This window comes from Limulus polyphemus, unplaced genomic scaffold (assembly GCF_000517525.1).
Source record: "Limulus polyphemus unplaced genomic scaffold, Limulus_polyphemus-2.1.2 Scaffold5408, whole genome shotgun sequence".
Taxonomy (NCBI): domain Eukaryota; kingdom Metazoa; phylum Arthropoda; class Merostomata; order Xiphosura; family Limulidae; genus Limulus; species Limulus polyphemus.
In genome coordinates, this window is record NW_013671018.1 from 52,320 (window position 1) to 70,708 (window position 18,389).

Sequence of the window (18,389 nt, forward strand, 5' to 3'; positions counted from 1 at the left end):
TGGTGCACAGAATATGAAACAGTATTGAGTGTTCAGTGTATGACACGCTTTTAGAGTTGAAACAAAGAAGAATAAAACTCATACTAAAGAAAAAAGTAGCTGAAATGTTTTTATAGCAGTCTATGAAATGAACCAAAGCTTAATTATTGCAAAGTAAAGTATACATTGAGTTGTAATGAAGGCATACTTAGCTGAATATACAGAAACGTCTGAATGCGTGTTCACAAAGTGATAAGCATATGGTTTTGAACAAACTGTGAATGCATATTTTACACCTAAGTAAGTCAAGAAAACCCATAGCAATTGTATTTGGTGTAATGTTCATTTTTATTTTAGGAAATTACATGCAGATTAAGTGTTGTTTGTGTGAAATACTTTGCAAATAAAAAAAAAGTTGAAATCAAAGCCAGTCCTCACGTGATGACAATGACATTGTGCCATCATGTAGCATGCTCCTTGCATTAAAAAGTTTAATTAAGCAAAAAATAGGTAAGGTGATTCTGAATGGAAAAGCCAATATACAATCTGGACTCCTCATACAAAGGCCTTTCTAATGATACGAGATTTGTAGTGTTTGATCTAAAAATTTTCAGATAGACAGACAAATGCAAAAGTATTATATATATAATTACCTATAAGCATTGATTCAATCAATTAGTGTTACATAAAATAATAGATTAATATAAATTACAAAATCAAGTAATGTCACAAAAATAATTAACTAATGGAACTTTATAATTATTCCAACTAGCTAAGTAATCAAAATACTGTCATTATAATTTCTCATTATTTTTGATTAATTCAGAGTTGTTCAGCATAATCGACTAGTGTCATGATGCACAAAAATAATGAACTAATCAAAATTAAGGTTTCTGATTTCTACTATTTTTGACTATTCTACCTATCCAAGTGTTATGTTAGAATAATTGATTAACTGAACGTAATCTATTAATGAGCCAAATGATTAATCAGTTAACAAATTCTATTAATTGCTTAGTTCTAAATATGATGATGATTTCTAAATTGTAGCTTCAAAAACTGAATGATTTAATACTATAACACTTGTAATTAAAGCTAGTTTCTCCACACAGTCATATCATAACTAATTCCTACCTTCACACAGAGGACACTGTACTACAAGAAAATTTTTTGTTTGTGAAGTTGTATCATCTTCATTTCTTCTACTAACACATGTTGATTTTCTTTCTTTTCCTTGCCTATAGAAAAGTTATATATTTCATAATCCATCTTTTAACAGTTTATCCTGATCCATATTCTAGAAGTTTTGAAATTACTGCACATGATCATTTATTTACATTACATCAACTATAAATAACAGCAAAGTAACCTGGCAGTTTCCTTTCATTGTTGCTCAATGTCAGCTGATTTTCTCACACACACATGTTTAGTATCATGTAACCATCAGAAGACTTCACACAGATATATCAAAGAAATACAGCTAAAGTAATACACAATAAATATTTAAAATGAGACTGCTCCCCATCTACAAATACAATGAAAAATGTTTTACTTAATAATTTTACTGTATAAAGACAAAATACTGTGAGACTAGGAGCAGTCTAATACACTGAACGTGTCCCGACATCTTACTGTGTCATCATCAAGAGTCACTTGAAAGCATGTATTTATGACTAATCGATGTTGCACTAACTAAACTAGAAGGATAAAATTTTAAACTAACTCTTTTGTTGTTTAATAATAACAGTAGAGTTAGTCTCTATGTTATAAAATTAGCAAGTTAAATGGAGTCAATTAAGCCGTATATAGACACAGTAAGGTGTCGAAACATGTAGTGTATGAGACTGTTCAGTCTTATAGTACATTATTTTATATTTATACAGTAAAATAGTTTTTTATTGTGTTTTGAGACTGGAAACAGTCTCATTTTCAACATTTATTGTGCGCTACTGAATATTGCCTTTATTTCTTTAATATATCTGTGTCAAACCTGTATCCTAACCTTAATCAGAAGAATTATTCAAAAATTACCAATAATTGCTCTGCAAATTTCTAATGACAAAAAATTAATACAAAGTTCAAGCTAACATACTTGAACCAGCACAACTCTGTATTTATGAGTAATTGATCTTGTACTGCCTAAACTAGAAGGATGAATTTTTAAACTAACTCTTTTGTTGTTTAATAATAACAGCAATACTGGTCTCCGTGATAAAAAATTAGCAAGTTAAGCAAGGTCAATTAATCTATATATAAAATTCATTATATAATTTCAGTAGTAGCTATCCACTACATTTAGGTATACTCCTACCTTGTACACAGCAAAGTTGGTCTTTTTCTGTTTTTGTAATTGTGCAGTTTCATAGACTTTGAAGGCAATGAATATTCTGATGAAGTCAAATCATCATCAGACTCCTCTTTGACAGATTCTAATTCAAAACTTAAATCAAAATCAGGAACTGGTGGTGACAAACAGTGCTTTGGATCAACAACAACAACAGAATTGTTTCTTTCATCAGATTTAATAGAGGATTCCTTGGACAATGACGAATTACATTCATTAAGTTCATAATCAAAACAAAGATCAAAGTCAGGAACTTCTGGTGATAGATGGTAATGATAATCATCATCAGTGACGGAAGATTTTTCATGACTATAAAAACACACTGAATTGTTAAATCCTGCTGACTGTGTCAAGCTTTTTGATGTAACTGCTGAAGCTGATGAAGAGGAATGTTTCTGTAACTTTTTATTTGGAGATGTATTTATATCCACCACCGAAAGAGTGTTTCTGGAGACAGAAGGCATTTTATACTGACTCAAGATACTTAAATTTGAACTAGAAGCTTTATCCCTATTTAAACTTTCTTTGTAAATAACTTGAAATTCACCTAGAAAAAAAAATTAGTGTTACTTTTTTACATAAACTATTATCCTAAATGTGATGCTAATGCTACAATACTTATTCTTACCAAAGTAACAATTAAAAAAAGTATCTAAAATAATTTATCTTCTAGCATGTACTAATCTATAAAAGGAATTATAAAAAATGAGGATCCCACTGGGTGATTACATTTAATATCAAGATTAGGCTTATAGTGGAAATAATTTTTTTCTTGTAAACAAAACTACAAAATTTTAGCCCATAAGAACAAGCTATCTTTAAACAATGTAAGATTAAGAAGTTTTTTTATTGCCTTTTTCAGATCACTCGTGGACTCCATAATAGATTTAACTACTCTTTCTGCTGGATGAATATTGTCTTACCATCTATTTTACTTCTTCCAAAATCCTTAGCAATATCCATAAATTTCTTTTCCTCTTCACACGTAAGTCTACGCCCTCTCTTGGTTTCTAGTTTATGACATAACTCTGAAAGTTTCAGACTTATGTTTAAAGAAATCCTTCCACAGTATACAAAACAGTTATGGTAAATATAAATTTTCTACAATAGCAAAAAGCATTTGCAAAGTATCTAGATTTAAATTCTAAATTTGCATTTGTCTTTAGCTGTTATAAGTAGGTGTTCCGTTAACTTCTCTTTGGATATTTAGTTTAACTAATACTAATATATTATGTCTTATTAGATTTATGAGCCTTTTTTAAAATCATTACATATTAATTAAGACATTATAATTAAAACAAGAGCCATCGGTTCTTTACAAACTTGGTTTTCTGAATGTATTCACCATTGTTGAAAATTTGAAGAACCTTGGACAAGAGAGAAGTCTTTACTGTTTTTGTGGTTACTTCTACTCATGAAATTTGAATTACAATGAAAAACATTTCATTTAATACAAATCATTACTTCTTATTCTTAACCCTTTTTTGTCACAAAATGTTTGAACTTTATTCTAAAACACATCAACTGAACTGTCATGGTTTTAATTGTTTTTCTACAAAATATCATTAGTATTTTTAAAGTTTTGCCTCTATAAAAAATGACAAAGTAGAAAACAGAAAGTACAAAGTAGCTAAATATTTTTGGTATTTTTAATGTTTGCCCCTATAAACATGACATAGTTCAGGACAAAAAGAAAGGGCACAGTAGCTGCAAGGGTTGAGTAATACAGTTCATATCACAGTAACAAGCAAAATGACATTATGTTCTCTCAAACCTTTAAATGATAACTTCTTGCTGGATTCTAAACTGGTAAGGAGCAAGAGTGCTTCTTCTTCCAGCTGTAAAAATGACAATAATATATTAAATTGTAAATGTTGTTTTTCCTTGAAGACAAGCTTAAAGTTCTGTCATTTTATGCTTTCACAATTTTCTTGAAAAATAGTTACAAAAACCCACATCTCTATTTATCTCACAAATAAATTCAAAGTATAACTGAATTGTATTGATATTTCATATTTTTTTACCTATTTTCAGAAGTTTTGAGCAAACATCTTAGTAATTCCTATTGTAAAGCCAAACCATAATCAAACATTTATAGCTTCAAGAACAGAGTAATTACACACACATACATACATACATATATATATATATATATATACAGACATGGTGCATCATTTTAACACATATAGATGATTAAGGACAATAACAATCTGAAGCTTACTTATGAGAATTTCACAAAAGACTATAGTTCTTGCCAATGTTTAATTTAAAACATTTAAAACCTTAACTATTATGGATATTATTAAAGTTTCATGGCTTAAAGGGCACACATAACATGCCCTGTCAGCACATGGGTCCTCACACAACATTTCGACCCCTACATCTAAACATCTGGGACATTGATGTCTCAATATTGCTCCAGTGTACCAAGTAAGTTGTTATTTGCTCTGAAAGCAGTATTTCATTTCTGCCAAAGCCAAATTGATGCTTTATCCACCTACTCCTGTGTAGCTTTAGTGGCCTTTGATTTGGCCTTGTCACATAATCCTATGTCTCTAAACATATTCATAGTAGATAATTGACTTTGATAGGGTACAACTTGCATCATCAACCCTTGTTCTGGCACTGTGTGCTCTGTTCACTTCAATTTATGAACTGCATTAATACTATACTCACATGAGATTGTTAGCTCAACAGTTAGCACTGTCCTAGCTCTGGCAGACAAGAGAACCATGTATGGTTATAGACTGGTTAGCAGCATCTTCTTTTGGAGTATGAGGGCCTCGTCCAAATCAGAATGCATACTCCATTCTTTTCCCATAAATAGAAATTCACACTACTCAGGTCTGGTTGTTCTCTCTGCTGCTTGATTCCCAGATCTCACCAATTTAATGGGATCTGAAGTTATCCCTGATTGCATATCGCCTTTAGCCATCTTTTTATCTACTATCTTCCTGAGAACCTAGCTGCACACCAAGTAATCTTGGTTAGTGCAATTTTACAGTCTTGTCACACAGCCCCATCAAGAAGCTACTTGGAGCTGGAAAAAATTCATATATTGCTCTTAGAAGGAAGTTGATACACAGGGGTTCCAATTTCCATAGGTCATTATATGTAATATTTCTCTCCTCAACACTCTCCCATTGTGTCAAAGCTGCTATGATTGGTTGACTGCAATGACTGGATATTCTTAGTCCTCTATTTAGCAGACCTCCTCAAACACCATTCCTCTCTTTCTCCCATCCACTGCCTTTGAGAACCATTAAATTTCTCCCCACCAGCAACAACAAGTTTCTTGTGGCAAAGCCTTCCTTCTGCTTCATCTACCTGTATCCCCCCACATTCAATTTTTTCCCATGTGTACCTCAGGCTATGTGTCTTGAATCATCTGGCTACCAGTCTCTCTTAGGGTGAGAAAAAGCCTGATCTTAGCACACTTATACTCCTTAAATACAGATTTTATAGGTAGTTATGGCTTTGCTGTCTGGCTATACAAAATCACACTTGTCAATTTTTGGAACTCCAAGCCATTTCCTGAATGAAGGCATTGATCTTTATTTCTATTGTTTCTATGCAAGTGAGAGCAATCTCATAGGTGTGTAGTGGCCAGAGGAATTTTGGCAGTAGTTCACACTGGTAGACCCACAGTTTAAACTTTCCTGCTAGCCCACAGTTGTCTATGACTCTGAAGCTCTCTTTCACCTTCTGTAACTCTACCCCTCTATACTAGTTGATCAGTGGTAATGAGTACCTATGCCCAAGTTATTCACAAGTTCCTCCTTCACTTCCTGCAGTGGGATTATTTTACCAGCAATGTTGATGCGAGTTTCCTTGTTCCTATCATTGCATAAGTCAGACCTCTACTTTTCTTTGGCTTAGACTTCATTCTTGCCCAACCAACCATAACCTCAAGCTTTTGTAAGATGCCACTTGTTGACATCTCTTCCCCTGTGATAACAGTTATGTCATCCATGAATGCTTTCATCAGTGATAACACCTGGTGTTCACCAACTCTGATACCCTATCCCATATGAATCAGCTGCCCTGATGATAATCTCCATCACTATAATAAACAGCAATGGAGAGACTGTGTAGCCCACTGATATCCCCACTTCCAACCCCTGCCAATTTGTGCATTCAGATTTGGTTGTGAAGCATATGAGAAACTGATCATAGTATGACACGATAAATAACTGTATCTTCTCTGGTGTCCATAAGAATTAAATTACAAACTTGATCAGCTGATGTAGAACTGACATGTATGCATTTGGCAGGTCAAGCCAGGCTCTCTTTCTCTCTCTGAACTGTCTGTATAGTGTTCCAGATCATTGGATTATGTTCAACACATTCAGGAATGCCACCATTCTTAACAGATGTATTGATGTACCTGTTGACGAGCACCACATCTGTGCATCTCCTCACCACAATACAAAAGAAAATTTTCCCTTCCACATTGAGCACATAGATTTGTCTGAACTGTGTTATTTTCTTTGAATCTTCCTTCTTTAGGATTTGCATACCACCTGTCTGACACCAACAACTAGATACATCTTTTCCCCATGCCACCTTTAGCAGATTTCATAAATATGCAAAATGCTTAAACACTTCTTTTAGAGAATATAGTTTATGCCATTCAGTCCAGGTGCACTCCTTGCATAAGCCTTCCTGATCACAGCCTACACGTCACTCTGCCATGGTTCTGCTAAGTCAAACATCTTCCCAGGAAGAGCTGGTCGTACTAGTCCTTCATCTGGTAAGGAATCATCTCCGAGTGGATCTGAGTAAGTATGTCTAAGATTACTCTTTGGCCACATCCAGAGTGACACTCTTTGCCTGTTCAAACAAACCATTTGTAAACTAGTATGGATTTCTAAGAAATTTCTGTCTTCTTTTCTCCTTGAGCTTCCTTTGTATGATGCTTTCTGAAGTTTTTCAAGAGTACAGCAAGACCAAGATCTTATAAAAAGCTAAGAACCATTTGGTAATATACATTTAAAGAAGCTTTACCTGTGAACATACAATAAAAATAATATAAGTAAAGTAAATTTATTTATGTTAAAAAAAGGTTAACAATTAAATGAAAGTTAAAAAAACCAATGTCCTATAAAAACATAGATGATGTGGACAGTGTCATCATTTCTGAAAACACTGCTCAATATCAAGGAGTCACCACAAGTTAAAACACATCTAAAATTGTGCCGCTACTGATTGTCATAGCAAAGCCATCAAAGTAATATGTGGAAAACTGTTACCTTTTTTGCACAGAAACTGGTCATTCCCTTGCAAGAAAAAATGATGTGCAATAAAACTGTGGTCAATGGGAAGACTTGCAAAGACAACTTCCTCCCTCAGACTACTGCACACACTAGATGAGCAATTAATGATTAAAAGTTTTATGTGGAAAAACTTGTTCCAACATTGTTCTCCGAAAATCACCTACTAATTAGCATGAAGCCTTGCCTTGATTACAGATTTGAAATCCAAATATTTACTAGATACATTGGAGATCAGTTTGGCTGAAGTGCCAACAACCTCATTCCTACGGGAATTCAGAGAAATTGATAGAAAACTGACAACAAGTTTTTCCAGGGCCTTCAAAGAGCTGAGTGAAACAGTATTGATAATACAATTTATAATAGTGTACTGCTTAGCTTCTTTATGATCCAGAGCAAATGAGATTATATACAACTAAGCTGTCAAAATCTACAGAGAGGATACTATGAGCAAATACAAAAATGCAGCAAATCATAACAGAGCACAAAGTCACCTGATTCTGAGCTATCCATTAATACTGGTATTTAAGGCTGGCTTGAGAGGTGTGCACAAAAGTGAAATCATTAATTTCTGTTGAGAGTATCCAACTTCTTCAGTTGACTCAAAGATCACAAGTAGGAATAGTACAAGCTATAGTAGGAGGGGCTGATCATCATATTCAGCAATGTCACACCCAGCTGAGTCAACTTTGTCTGGATTCAAAGGCCAAAGGTTGGAATAGCAGACAATCTATGTGGAAAAACTTGAAGTCACATTGTCAGATGGGATGTCATGACAGTGACCAGAGCTTTGCAACATGTTGCAAACAAATTTGCAAATGTTGGGGGTGAACTGAATATTCACAGGATTCTGTGTATAAACCCTGTATTGCAGAAGAGTAGCCAGCCCCTATGCAGAGCTGAAATAATGATGATACACAGGGGTCTAATATCTTCGATGAAGAGCCTTTGGCTAAGGCACAGACCCGAAAAGTCAAATCAGGGCATGATAGATCTTAAGCACAAGAAGAGAAAGAGAGAACAGGGAGGGTGTTCAGTGTCCTTATACACCTGACTTTAAGCTGCTTGATGTGAGGAATGAAAGTCAGCTTACTGTCAAAGAGAAGATCTAAGAACTTTATTTCAGCCACCATGGAATATGTGTAGCACCCATATGGAGCTCAGGAACAGCGCAATCCCTGTTGGTGATAAAAATGTGTGCAAAGAGTTTTAGATAACAAAAATTTGAAACCAACTGCAATGATTCACTCAGACAGTTTGAGGATAATTTGGAGGTGCTACTAAATGTATGTCATATTTAGAACTGACTGAAACTCTAAAAGTCATCAACATACAAACTGTTTGCAACCGTAAGAAGAAGTTGTTAGTGATAACATTGACTTTAATGCTAGCAAGTGTGATACTTAAGACACAATCCTGAGGTACTCTTGAGTTCCAGTATGAAGGATCTGGATGGTATTGATCTAATATGGACTTGGAGAAACCTCTTTTCTGAAAAAGTACAAATAAATATGGGGAAAATGACCATAAGAATGAAGGTCTTGTAATATACAGAACCTCCAAGTAGTGTTGTAAGCCCTTTCAAGATCAAAGAGAATGGTTTCCCTGATTGACATTTCAAGTCAAATTAGGTTTTCCACAATAACTCAATGTGTGAAGAAACCACACTGAGTGTTGGAAAAGAGGTTATTTGATTATAGTAACCAAACAAGATAAACATTAACCATTCAGTCCAAAACTACACAGACAACTTGTCAAAGAAATATGTCTATAATTAAAAGGAATCTTGGGATCCTTCCTAAGCTTAGAAAAAGGGATGACAATAGCCCATCTCCATAAGTCTAGATATTCTTCCTCCTGACAAGTCAAGTTAAAAAGAACCAGAAGAAGACTGAGAGGCAGGAAGGAGATGGTGTAAAATTTCATAATACACATCATCTGGACCAACTCAGATACTGCAAAATCAATGTAGGGTAAGTTTCAATTCCACAAGAATGAGTGATTAGATATAGTCACTAACACAATCAAGCCAAAAAGAAAGTGGGAATCTTTTGGCCCATGTCTTGATGGCCAGGTAAGCAAAGGAATAGGTGTAGGTGCTAGAATGATTGTCAAATCACTCTCCAAGAGAGTTAGCAATACCTTTAGATCAACCACTTCTTAGATATGGGATTGTAAGATTAAAAGGGATGAGATGTACATTTTCCTTTCACCTTTCAAATTTTGTCTGTGGAACTACTCATGTACAAAATGCTGGAAACAAATTGAATTCATTATTCCTTCTGCCTCTGACATTTGATCTGCCGAGCATGAGCATTTGACAGGCTATGTTGTTGGTAATTGGATATCTGTGGAACATATCCCATGCTCATTTCCAAGTCTGTCATGCTCTCTGTCAGTCAGGTGTTCACCATGGAATAAAAGTCAAAGTTTTAAGGGTGGTAAGAACAGTTGCCTGGAATATGATCAGTTACTACTTTCACACAATCATTAAAATATGGTATGTTAAAGACAATACAATCATGTCTACAGAGAATGATGCAGGAAGATGAGTTTTCTTTCACTAACTTACAATGTGGCATGCAAGTTGGTAACTGACTGTACTAGTCTCTTTCACAATGATGGGATAATTATCTCGTGGCTCATTGTCCATCTCCTAAGAAAAAGAAAGATGGAGAGAAGCTGAAGACATGGACAAATCAATGGCAGTAAAAGTCTGACTTGGGGCATGAAAATAAACATAGTCTCCAGTATTAAACAGAAAAGTTGTTATTTAAGTGCAAATACCTCACAGATAAACCACCTCACATCAATACTGCCTCCACTCTAGAGAAGACTGTTTACTTAAGTCTTTCAAGATGATGAAAAGAGATGGCAACTGCTCAATAAGATCATCAATGTTTTCAATAAATTATCTCTCCAGATGACTGGTAAAAAAACACATGATGGTATGATCAAAAGAGATAGAAATGGAACCCAGAGGTGTAATATATGTTTTGGTCATGGAGGGAACATACTGATTAACCACCAATCCTACTACTTCATAAACTCAACCATCACACAACCTGTTCTGGATGAAGAAAACTGCTGAATGATGACAGCATCACTAGGTTTCAGAAATGTCTTCTGTAAGAAGATACATACAAGATGGTAAGTCAATCAAGGTCTTGATGTAATATACAAAAACCTCAACAGTTCCACTGTATCAGCATCGTCATTTCCTATTAAACTTTTTAAGGTCTAGACGGGGAGCTTTTCTGTTTTGATTTCCAACCATTTTTTTAATATTTTAGTCACTAGAAGGCCTATCGACCTTAATGGACTCTGCCCTAGATCAAAAAGGCAGATCCCCATGAGATGATGTGGTTTGAGTAAGCAAAATTGAATAACGGTTCTACAGATTAGAGGCCAATAAAACTTAGGAATGTTAAAGAGATCCTTTTTCACAGTAACCCTCCTTGTGAAATTCAAAGTACTAAGAGGTTGTCTCAATAGATATGTCAACTTGAAGAGAAGTTCACTGTCCTGTGGTCATGATATTTCCACCAGTAAATCCCAAGATCTTAATTAATTTACCAACTTTAGAGAACTGTGAATCCCTTGTTAATCCCTTTTGAAGGAAAAAAGGGGAACATCTAAAAAACATATTTATAATAAATGTAAAATTAGTAAATAAGGTACATGAATAGTAAAAGATGGTAACTGTGTGCATACAGTCTTCTGTCAATGGTCATTTACTGATTATTCATTTTCTTGAAACAGAGAAACATTCAGTGCCCACTAATGTCAGCTAACATGAAGTCTTACAAAGTGACAGTGCAACAAACCAGTGTTTCATTGACACTATTCCTAAACATCAGTACCAGATATAACATCCACAATACCTACTGAACACATCCTACAGAGGCACTTAATCGATCTTAGCCAAATAGACATGCTAATTACCCCTGAGGAAGCCACCCAAAGGTCATCTGTTCACAAGAATTAAAAGACAATGTGGTGTGTTGCAGTAACCTAAGTCTCCATCAACCTGCAGTATTCTCTTCTTCCTCTCACAGGTTGTTAGTCATGGAAAACACAATGGTGAACATTTGTGTGCCAGAAAGATAAACTGCAGAGGCAGAACCTTCCTATGAGATTCCCTCACAATATATAGGAATTCAAATTAAGGGAAAATATGTTTAACCAAGTTTAAAATTGATGATTCTATCAGTAAGAGGAACTAAAACTTTGAATTTCATTGTTCAAAAAGAAATATAAAACTATGTTACTTAGTAAATATGAATGTTAAAATTGTTACTCAGTAATTTATAATTGTTCAATGTGATCAGTTTTATGTTAAACAGAATGCAGTTTATGTGAAATAGAATATTATTAAACATCTAAGTAATGTAACCAATTAGTTTGTTATTTGTCGGTGTTAAAGACAAGTTTCATTTTAACATGTAGATATTTTAGTTAAGAGCATTATAATATTATACAACTATACTTGCTGAGAAAAAGATTTTTGTATTTGTATCTAAAATAAAACTTTATGTGTATATATATAAATATTCTAGCTACTCTATTTACTTACGCTGAGATTTAACTGACTACTATATTCTTTCTTGATATTTATAGCCTTACGAGTAGAACTGTTTGCTAAATGTGCCGCTCTCAACATTTTTGCTGCCCGGGAAGCACCTTTATCTGATGTTAAACTCCTAACCCTAGCCGGTTTAGACGTCCTGATGGAACTATCAAGGTAAAAAAATATCATTAAAGAAACAATCTAAAAAACAAACACACTTACTATGTTAAGTCCATATAGTACACAAAAGTCATGTCATATGAATGAACATAGGTGTTAATATTACAGGATGGTGTGCTATCTTTAAAAATTTAAATCTAAACTTCTAAACAAAATGGTAATAGGTTCTGGAACTTTCTAGCTGACTGTCACATTTCAAGAATTCCATCAAATTGTGTTCTCACAAACTAATAAAGGGAAAACTGAGATGTGCATGTGTCATTTAGGATGTGACAGTTTTGTTTTCAGAAATTCTTCAACATCACATTAAGAAATGCAAAGTAAGTCTAATGTGAAATATGTAATATTAGCTAGAAATGTTTTTTAAAGATGAATAAAATAAAATATTAGAAATTACTCAGTAAAGACATGTAAAATGACTGTTCCATGCAAAAAGTTACTACAACTTAAGTACTGCAAGAGGAGTTGAATGTATTTCATGCATTTTAATATGGTGCCAATCACAACAATATTTCATACTTATACATAGGTTTTACTAATTTATAAAACTGGATTTATTTCTTTTGAAAGGTTACTATACTTGCTGAGGGTTGCTGTATATTTATTTCTAAAAAACTGTAGCTAGTGTTTATGAAAAAAGTTATAAGGCTTAAAATGATTTATTTCTGGATTTCACATTTAAAAGCACAATTTAAAACAAGGTATTCTCAAATTTCTTACTTTAAAGTAATTTATACAGTTTAACTAATGTAATTTTAGAATTATTTAATACTACACTCGTATCACATACACTTTTCCATTATATTGTTGTAGCTGTATTTCATTTTCAGTTCCTGTCATTTAATAATCAATTTGGTAACCTGTGACGTTCATAGACTCTTGATAAAGACATAAGCTGAAACATTGGGTACGAGTAATTAAACATTTTTCTGAAGTTGTTAGTTGTCATCATTAAATAATGGTTTCTATCCTTCAATCAGCACTGAAAATTTTTAAAAACACTAATATATTTCATACTAAGTTTAGAAGAACAACTTCTAAAATAAAATGATACTTTACAATGAGTGCAGATAGCCAATTGAAAAGTTTTAATAACTTATAGTAAATTGTTTGCTTGGTCCTATGTTATTAAGCAACTTTACATTAGCTCTAAACAAAGTAGTGTTAGTTATGTATTACATTTAAGTTATTGTTGTAAAGTGTAACACAACATAAAACAAGTGCAAATTGTGTTTATGAAACACATATATCCTAGCTAATGTTATATTGTATGTTTAGGTTCAACCAATTTGATTGACTTTAACTTTTGATCCATCACCTTCAAAAGTTGATCAGGTCTAGAACTTTGTATGTAGCACCTGTTTTACATATTTGGTCAATACGTATTCATCCTTTATTGAAATATCATGTCCAAAAGATTGGGGAAGATGTTCTATGTACCAGTGACCTTTTTGATTTTGACCAATGATTTTTAAGACTTCATCAGATAGGAACTTTTGTATGTAGTACATCAAAATACATCAATCCAATCTTGAGATATCTTCCCACAAAATCAGGACAAACGGACAGGAGCAACTCAATATGCCCTGCTCTGCTTCGAAGTAGGAGTATAAAAAGTAATGCTAGAATTCAACATGGTTGATTGTTGGCTCTAACTAGTTTAGCCTACATTTTATCAGTCAAACAAACAAACAAAAAAAACTAAATCATTTACCTTGTTTCAGTACTTAAAGTTTTTGCCTGATCCATCAATGCAGCATCTGGTAGATTTTCTGATGCAGCATCTATGATGTTATCCTCGTTGTTTCCCAGCCGCAAGAATGATAGACCAAACTGCAAATTTTTGTTATATGGCTGGCAGCAAATAATTTTAATCCTGTCCCACTTCTCTTTGATGGCAACTTTATCCAAGTGCTCTATAGAAATTTTTAATGAAAATTTTGATTACTAGTTAAAAACCAAATGTGAATGATTTAGCTGACACAGAAAGCATTGTGATATGTTTAGTCATTTAATTAGCTTAAATTTATTGAAGTTAATTTAATTGTTAAGATTTTAGAGATAGCAAAATAGAATTCTTCCTCATTAGAAACCTTGAAATATATTGGCATATAAACAGACATAACTGTAATCAGAAACTCAAACTTAAATCTACTAAATGTTACTTGCTTTTTGATTAGGTCAACACTGTCTGTATATAGCTATAAAAGAAACAAAAGACAAGCTTGAGTTTAAAATCAACCACCTTCTGTGAACATTCGAACAGTCATATTATTCTTTCCATTTCTACAATCAGTTGGGGTCATAAATACAACAGTTGGAAGAAAAGTCAAGTACTCTTTTCTCCTGGGCCATGATGATCGTCCAACCAAAACTTCAACTGTTGCAGATCCAAAGTTTCCTTAAAAAATACAGGCTCTCAGTCAATTCAATAAATAACTAAAATTTCTGTTCAACTGTACACTTTTTGCCTCATTTGTTCATTATAAGGAATTTTTTGTAGTAATAGCAAAAATATTTGGTTAGAGAATATTTTTTTTATTTAAAATGTTCTGAAGGAAGATAACATCTCTTAGTATCATAAACATTTTTAATTGTAAGATGGGATATTTTGGAAGACTGACTTTTATGATCAGAAATTCTTTGTAACCTTAATTTTTCAATCAAACAATGGAATGTAGTTCAGTAACTGAAGCAACAAACTAAATTACATTGATATATAAATATGGAATGAGCTATAAATTAATGTCACTTGTTTAAAGAAATGTTACAATAAAACTCAATCTAGAGAAAAACTAAATGATTACAAGTGTAAAATAACACATAAATCACCATTATTTTTGCAATTCTAATAAGCCCTGTGGAAGTCAGTTCATACGCTTGAATATTCTTACATAAGGGTTCTTAGAATTATCCTTAAATTTTTTATTTAGTTGAGTTCATATTTTGACTTTGCAATAAAAGAAAACATTAATCACTTTAAACATATTTGTAATGGATTTACTTTACCTTTTGTTTTTACATTTCTGTAGAATTTTTTAGAATCACCCCACCATATAATAAAATAAACACTTTGTCCTTTTACATTATTTTCTTGTTAGACTAAACTTTCAATTTTATTTCTCTGATTTTTAATGCTGCCACCTGAAATAATGCACTTACTGAGTTGAAAAGTTTAGTTAATTAACATACAAGCCAAGAAACTATCATTTTCTTTTGATTTAATCCTGACTTACCAATATCAAGATAACTGATAAGGCTAGCCTTTTCCAACTGAAACTCTGCCTCAAGTCTCCCAGATTTATCTGAAGAAGCAGTCAACCATCTGCTGGTGGTGACATCAGAATAACCATTAAGTATATTTTCAACTTGATACTTCTCATCCTGGAAGAAAAACAAACATATATTAGGGCTATAATAAAGGGTAGATTTTGACCTTTGAAGGTTTAGATCACATTACCAAATGAAGGTTCAAACCTTTGATAGTACTAATTTGCACAATGCACTGATGATGTCGCCATAACTACTAGTTTATGTTTGATTGGAAACCCATTCATTTCCCATATAAATGAAATAAAATATTCATGTGTAATTTAAAAATACATTATATCAAACAATATCATGTTTTTATATTGTAAAAAAAGTAAAAAATGCACATTGTTTAAATACACATATTTGATTCTATGTGCAATACTTGTATAGCTACAAAGAGTAAACTTGCATTGTAGCCATGAAAACTGCAACTGACTTTAAGCAAAACAAATCTTTATTTAACAGACATCATTCCAAATAGGTTTACAGTCAGTCTTTTTAACTGTTCATTAATTAAACATACCCAATAAACAAAATAATAAATAGCATTACAGAACAGAGCAACACTAACAGTTTGTTACAAAATAAATATGAACCTTCAATTATAGCAAAAAGATACAAGAGCGTGTTATTACCAGTCATATTTTTTCATCAATGTTGTTGATTAATTAAACATACATCTTGAATAAAGGCATCAGCAAATGAATAAATGATAATAAAATGATTATAAATAAATAGCAAAACAGAACAGAATAACAGTACAGTAAGCATTTTTTTGATGCAATGCAGCTATTAAACATACCCTTGCTTCACCATAATGGTCTGCACAGGACCTGGTATGTATAACGTTTTGGTAGTGGTGTGTGTCTTTTTTTTTCTTAAGTTAGTAAATGCTAGACATTAAACAAATAAAAAGATTAAATTTTCTATGTAAATGACACTTAATCATGCAAGATTAGTATTAAAACATTGATAAACAGTTTCTATTAAAAATATTTTTAAAAATCTGACACTGCTTGAATACTTCGAATTTTTATAACTATCTTTGAAGTCCTGGATAACTTCAAACATAGCCTTAATTATATATATATATATGTGTGTGTGTGTGTGTGTTTATCACTACAAAATAAACAACAGTATGTTCAGAAACATAAGAACACAGTATTAACAGTACAAATTTCAAACCACTAGCTGTTTGAAATTGAAGGATGTTTCAAAGGAATAAAAGAATTAATCTTAGTTTCATAACTTAATAGCTGCTTGTGCTTCTCCAATTATATTGAACTGCACATTTGACCATACCTAAGTGTAATACTAATAGAAGAAAAACATGCACAACAGAGACATGCTTTTGTATTAACTTATAATATGTGAGGGTTACTGTTTAACACAACACAACATTCCTAATGTAATTTTAATACCACTAATATTTCTAGTTCTACTATCGTACTAGCATTATTACTACTACTACTAGGACTAGGATTGGGAACTTTGCTTAGGTTAGGTTTCATATTAGCTTACAGATCTTCCGCTTCTCTTTATTATTGGTGTAGTACAATAAATGATTTTTAAATGCTTTATTTCCTAAAATCATGCATCACTTTCAGCTAAGTAAAATACTACCTGAGAACTGAAAGAAATGACACAATGTAGACGTACTACGCCCATTTCCTGACGTTTGTGATCGAAACTTTTCAATTTTGCGCGAAATTATCATTGCTGCCCTCATGTAAGCACAAATCTCAAATATTAGAATAATTAAATAATAATAATAGTATTTTCTAATAAACTTTTAATCGAACTTAAATATAACTATTTACATCCATATATCGATCCAACAAAATGTTAAAATGACCAAAATTTATTGCAAAAACCACATAATCAGACAAATCATTTCACAAGTTCACAAATATAATTAACAGGGGAAAAGTCTGTACTTTGGTTTCCAGAACATATTACCTTTAATATTAGTTTGAATTCTCATCATTCTCATTCCACCCCTCAAACATATTGTTGCGTCAGCGAGGTCACGTGACTAGTATCACGCCACGTCCTTCTCGAACCTTCGTGAATTGTCGGGAGATTACTAGATATAGGGTAGTCTGGTATATATAAGACCGGCCACGAAGCGACGGAAAGGTATTGAGTAATTGAACTGCAGTCAGAGAGTGTGTAATTGAATTGAGTATTGTTGAAGTCGAGCACGTGAGACGTTTGTTATAGCGCGACTGTTGAAATTAAGTGTCTCGCAAAGTTATATTCAGAAAGAATAAACCAGTTTTATTTAAGAAAGGACTTGTGTCGCTAAAGTTTCGTCGGAATGAATTTACGGAAAATTAACTAACGAACGGAGACGTAACAAATTGGTGGCAGAGAGTGGGACGGGAAAAAAATTAAAACGAGAAGCGGCAAATCAAACTACAACTTAGCAGATTTGATGGCAGCAATACAAGAACAGCAAAAGAAACAAGAATAACGAGAAAATAAACAAGAAGAGAGATTACAGCAGTGTTGGAGGAAAAGAAAAGAAACAAGAAGAGAGACAACAGCAGTTGCAAGAAAACCTGCAACAGTGGCAGCTCGAACAGCAAAATAAACAATAAGAGAGATTACAGCAGTTGTAGGAGAAGAAAGAAAAGAAACAAGAAGATAAATTACAGCACTTGTTGGAGGAAAAAGAAAGAAACAAGAAGAATGAGAAAAGAAACAAGAAGAGAGACAACAGTAGTGG

The 18,389-nt window shown here is 32.9% G+C and overlaps 1 protein-coding gene across 1 annotated transcript in view; it reads right to left on the minus strand.

The window, feature by feature from the left end:
- The window catches only part of LOC106472533, a 25,283-nt gene extending 7,921 nt beyond the window's left edge, over positions 1-17,362 (minus strand). The window contains exons 1-9 of the mRNA XM_022401101.1: positions 17,282-17,362; positions 15,583-15,730; positions 14,592-14,747; positions 14,061-14,262; positions 12,173-12,332; positions 4,098-4,161; positions 3,247-3,351; positions 2,291-2,870; positions 1,114-1,217 (exon numbers count right to left, since the gene is read on the minus strand). Coding sequence (XP_022256809.1) covers positions 1,114-1,217; positions 2,291-2,870; positions 3,247-3,351; positions 4,098-4,161; positions 12,173-12,332; positions 14,061-14,262; positions 14,592-14,747; positions 15,583-15,730; positions 17,282-17,326 — 1,564 coding nt within the window. The 5' untranslated portion in view covers positions 17,327-17,362. The remainder of the gene's footprint in view (positions 1-1,113; positions 1,218-2,290; positions 2,871-3,246; positions 3,352-4,097; positions 4,162-12,172; positions 12,333-14,060; positions 14,263-14,591; positions 14,748-15,582; positions 15,731-17,281) is intronic.
- Positions 17,363-18,389: the final 1,027 nt, after the last annotated feature.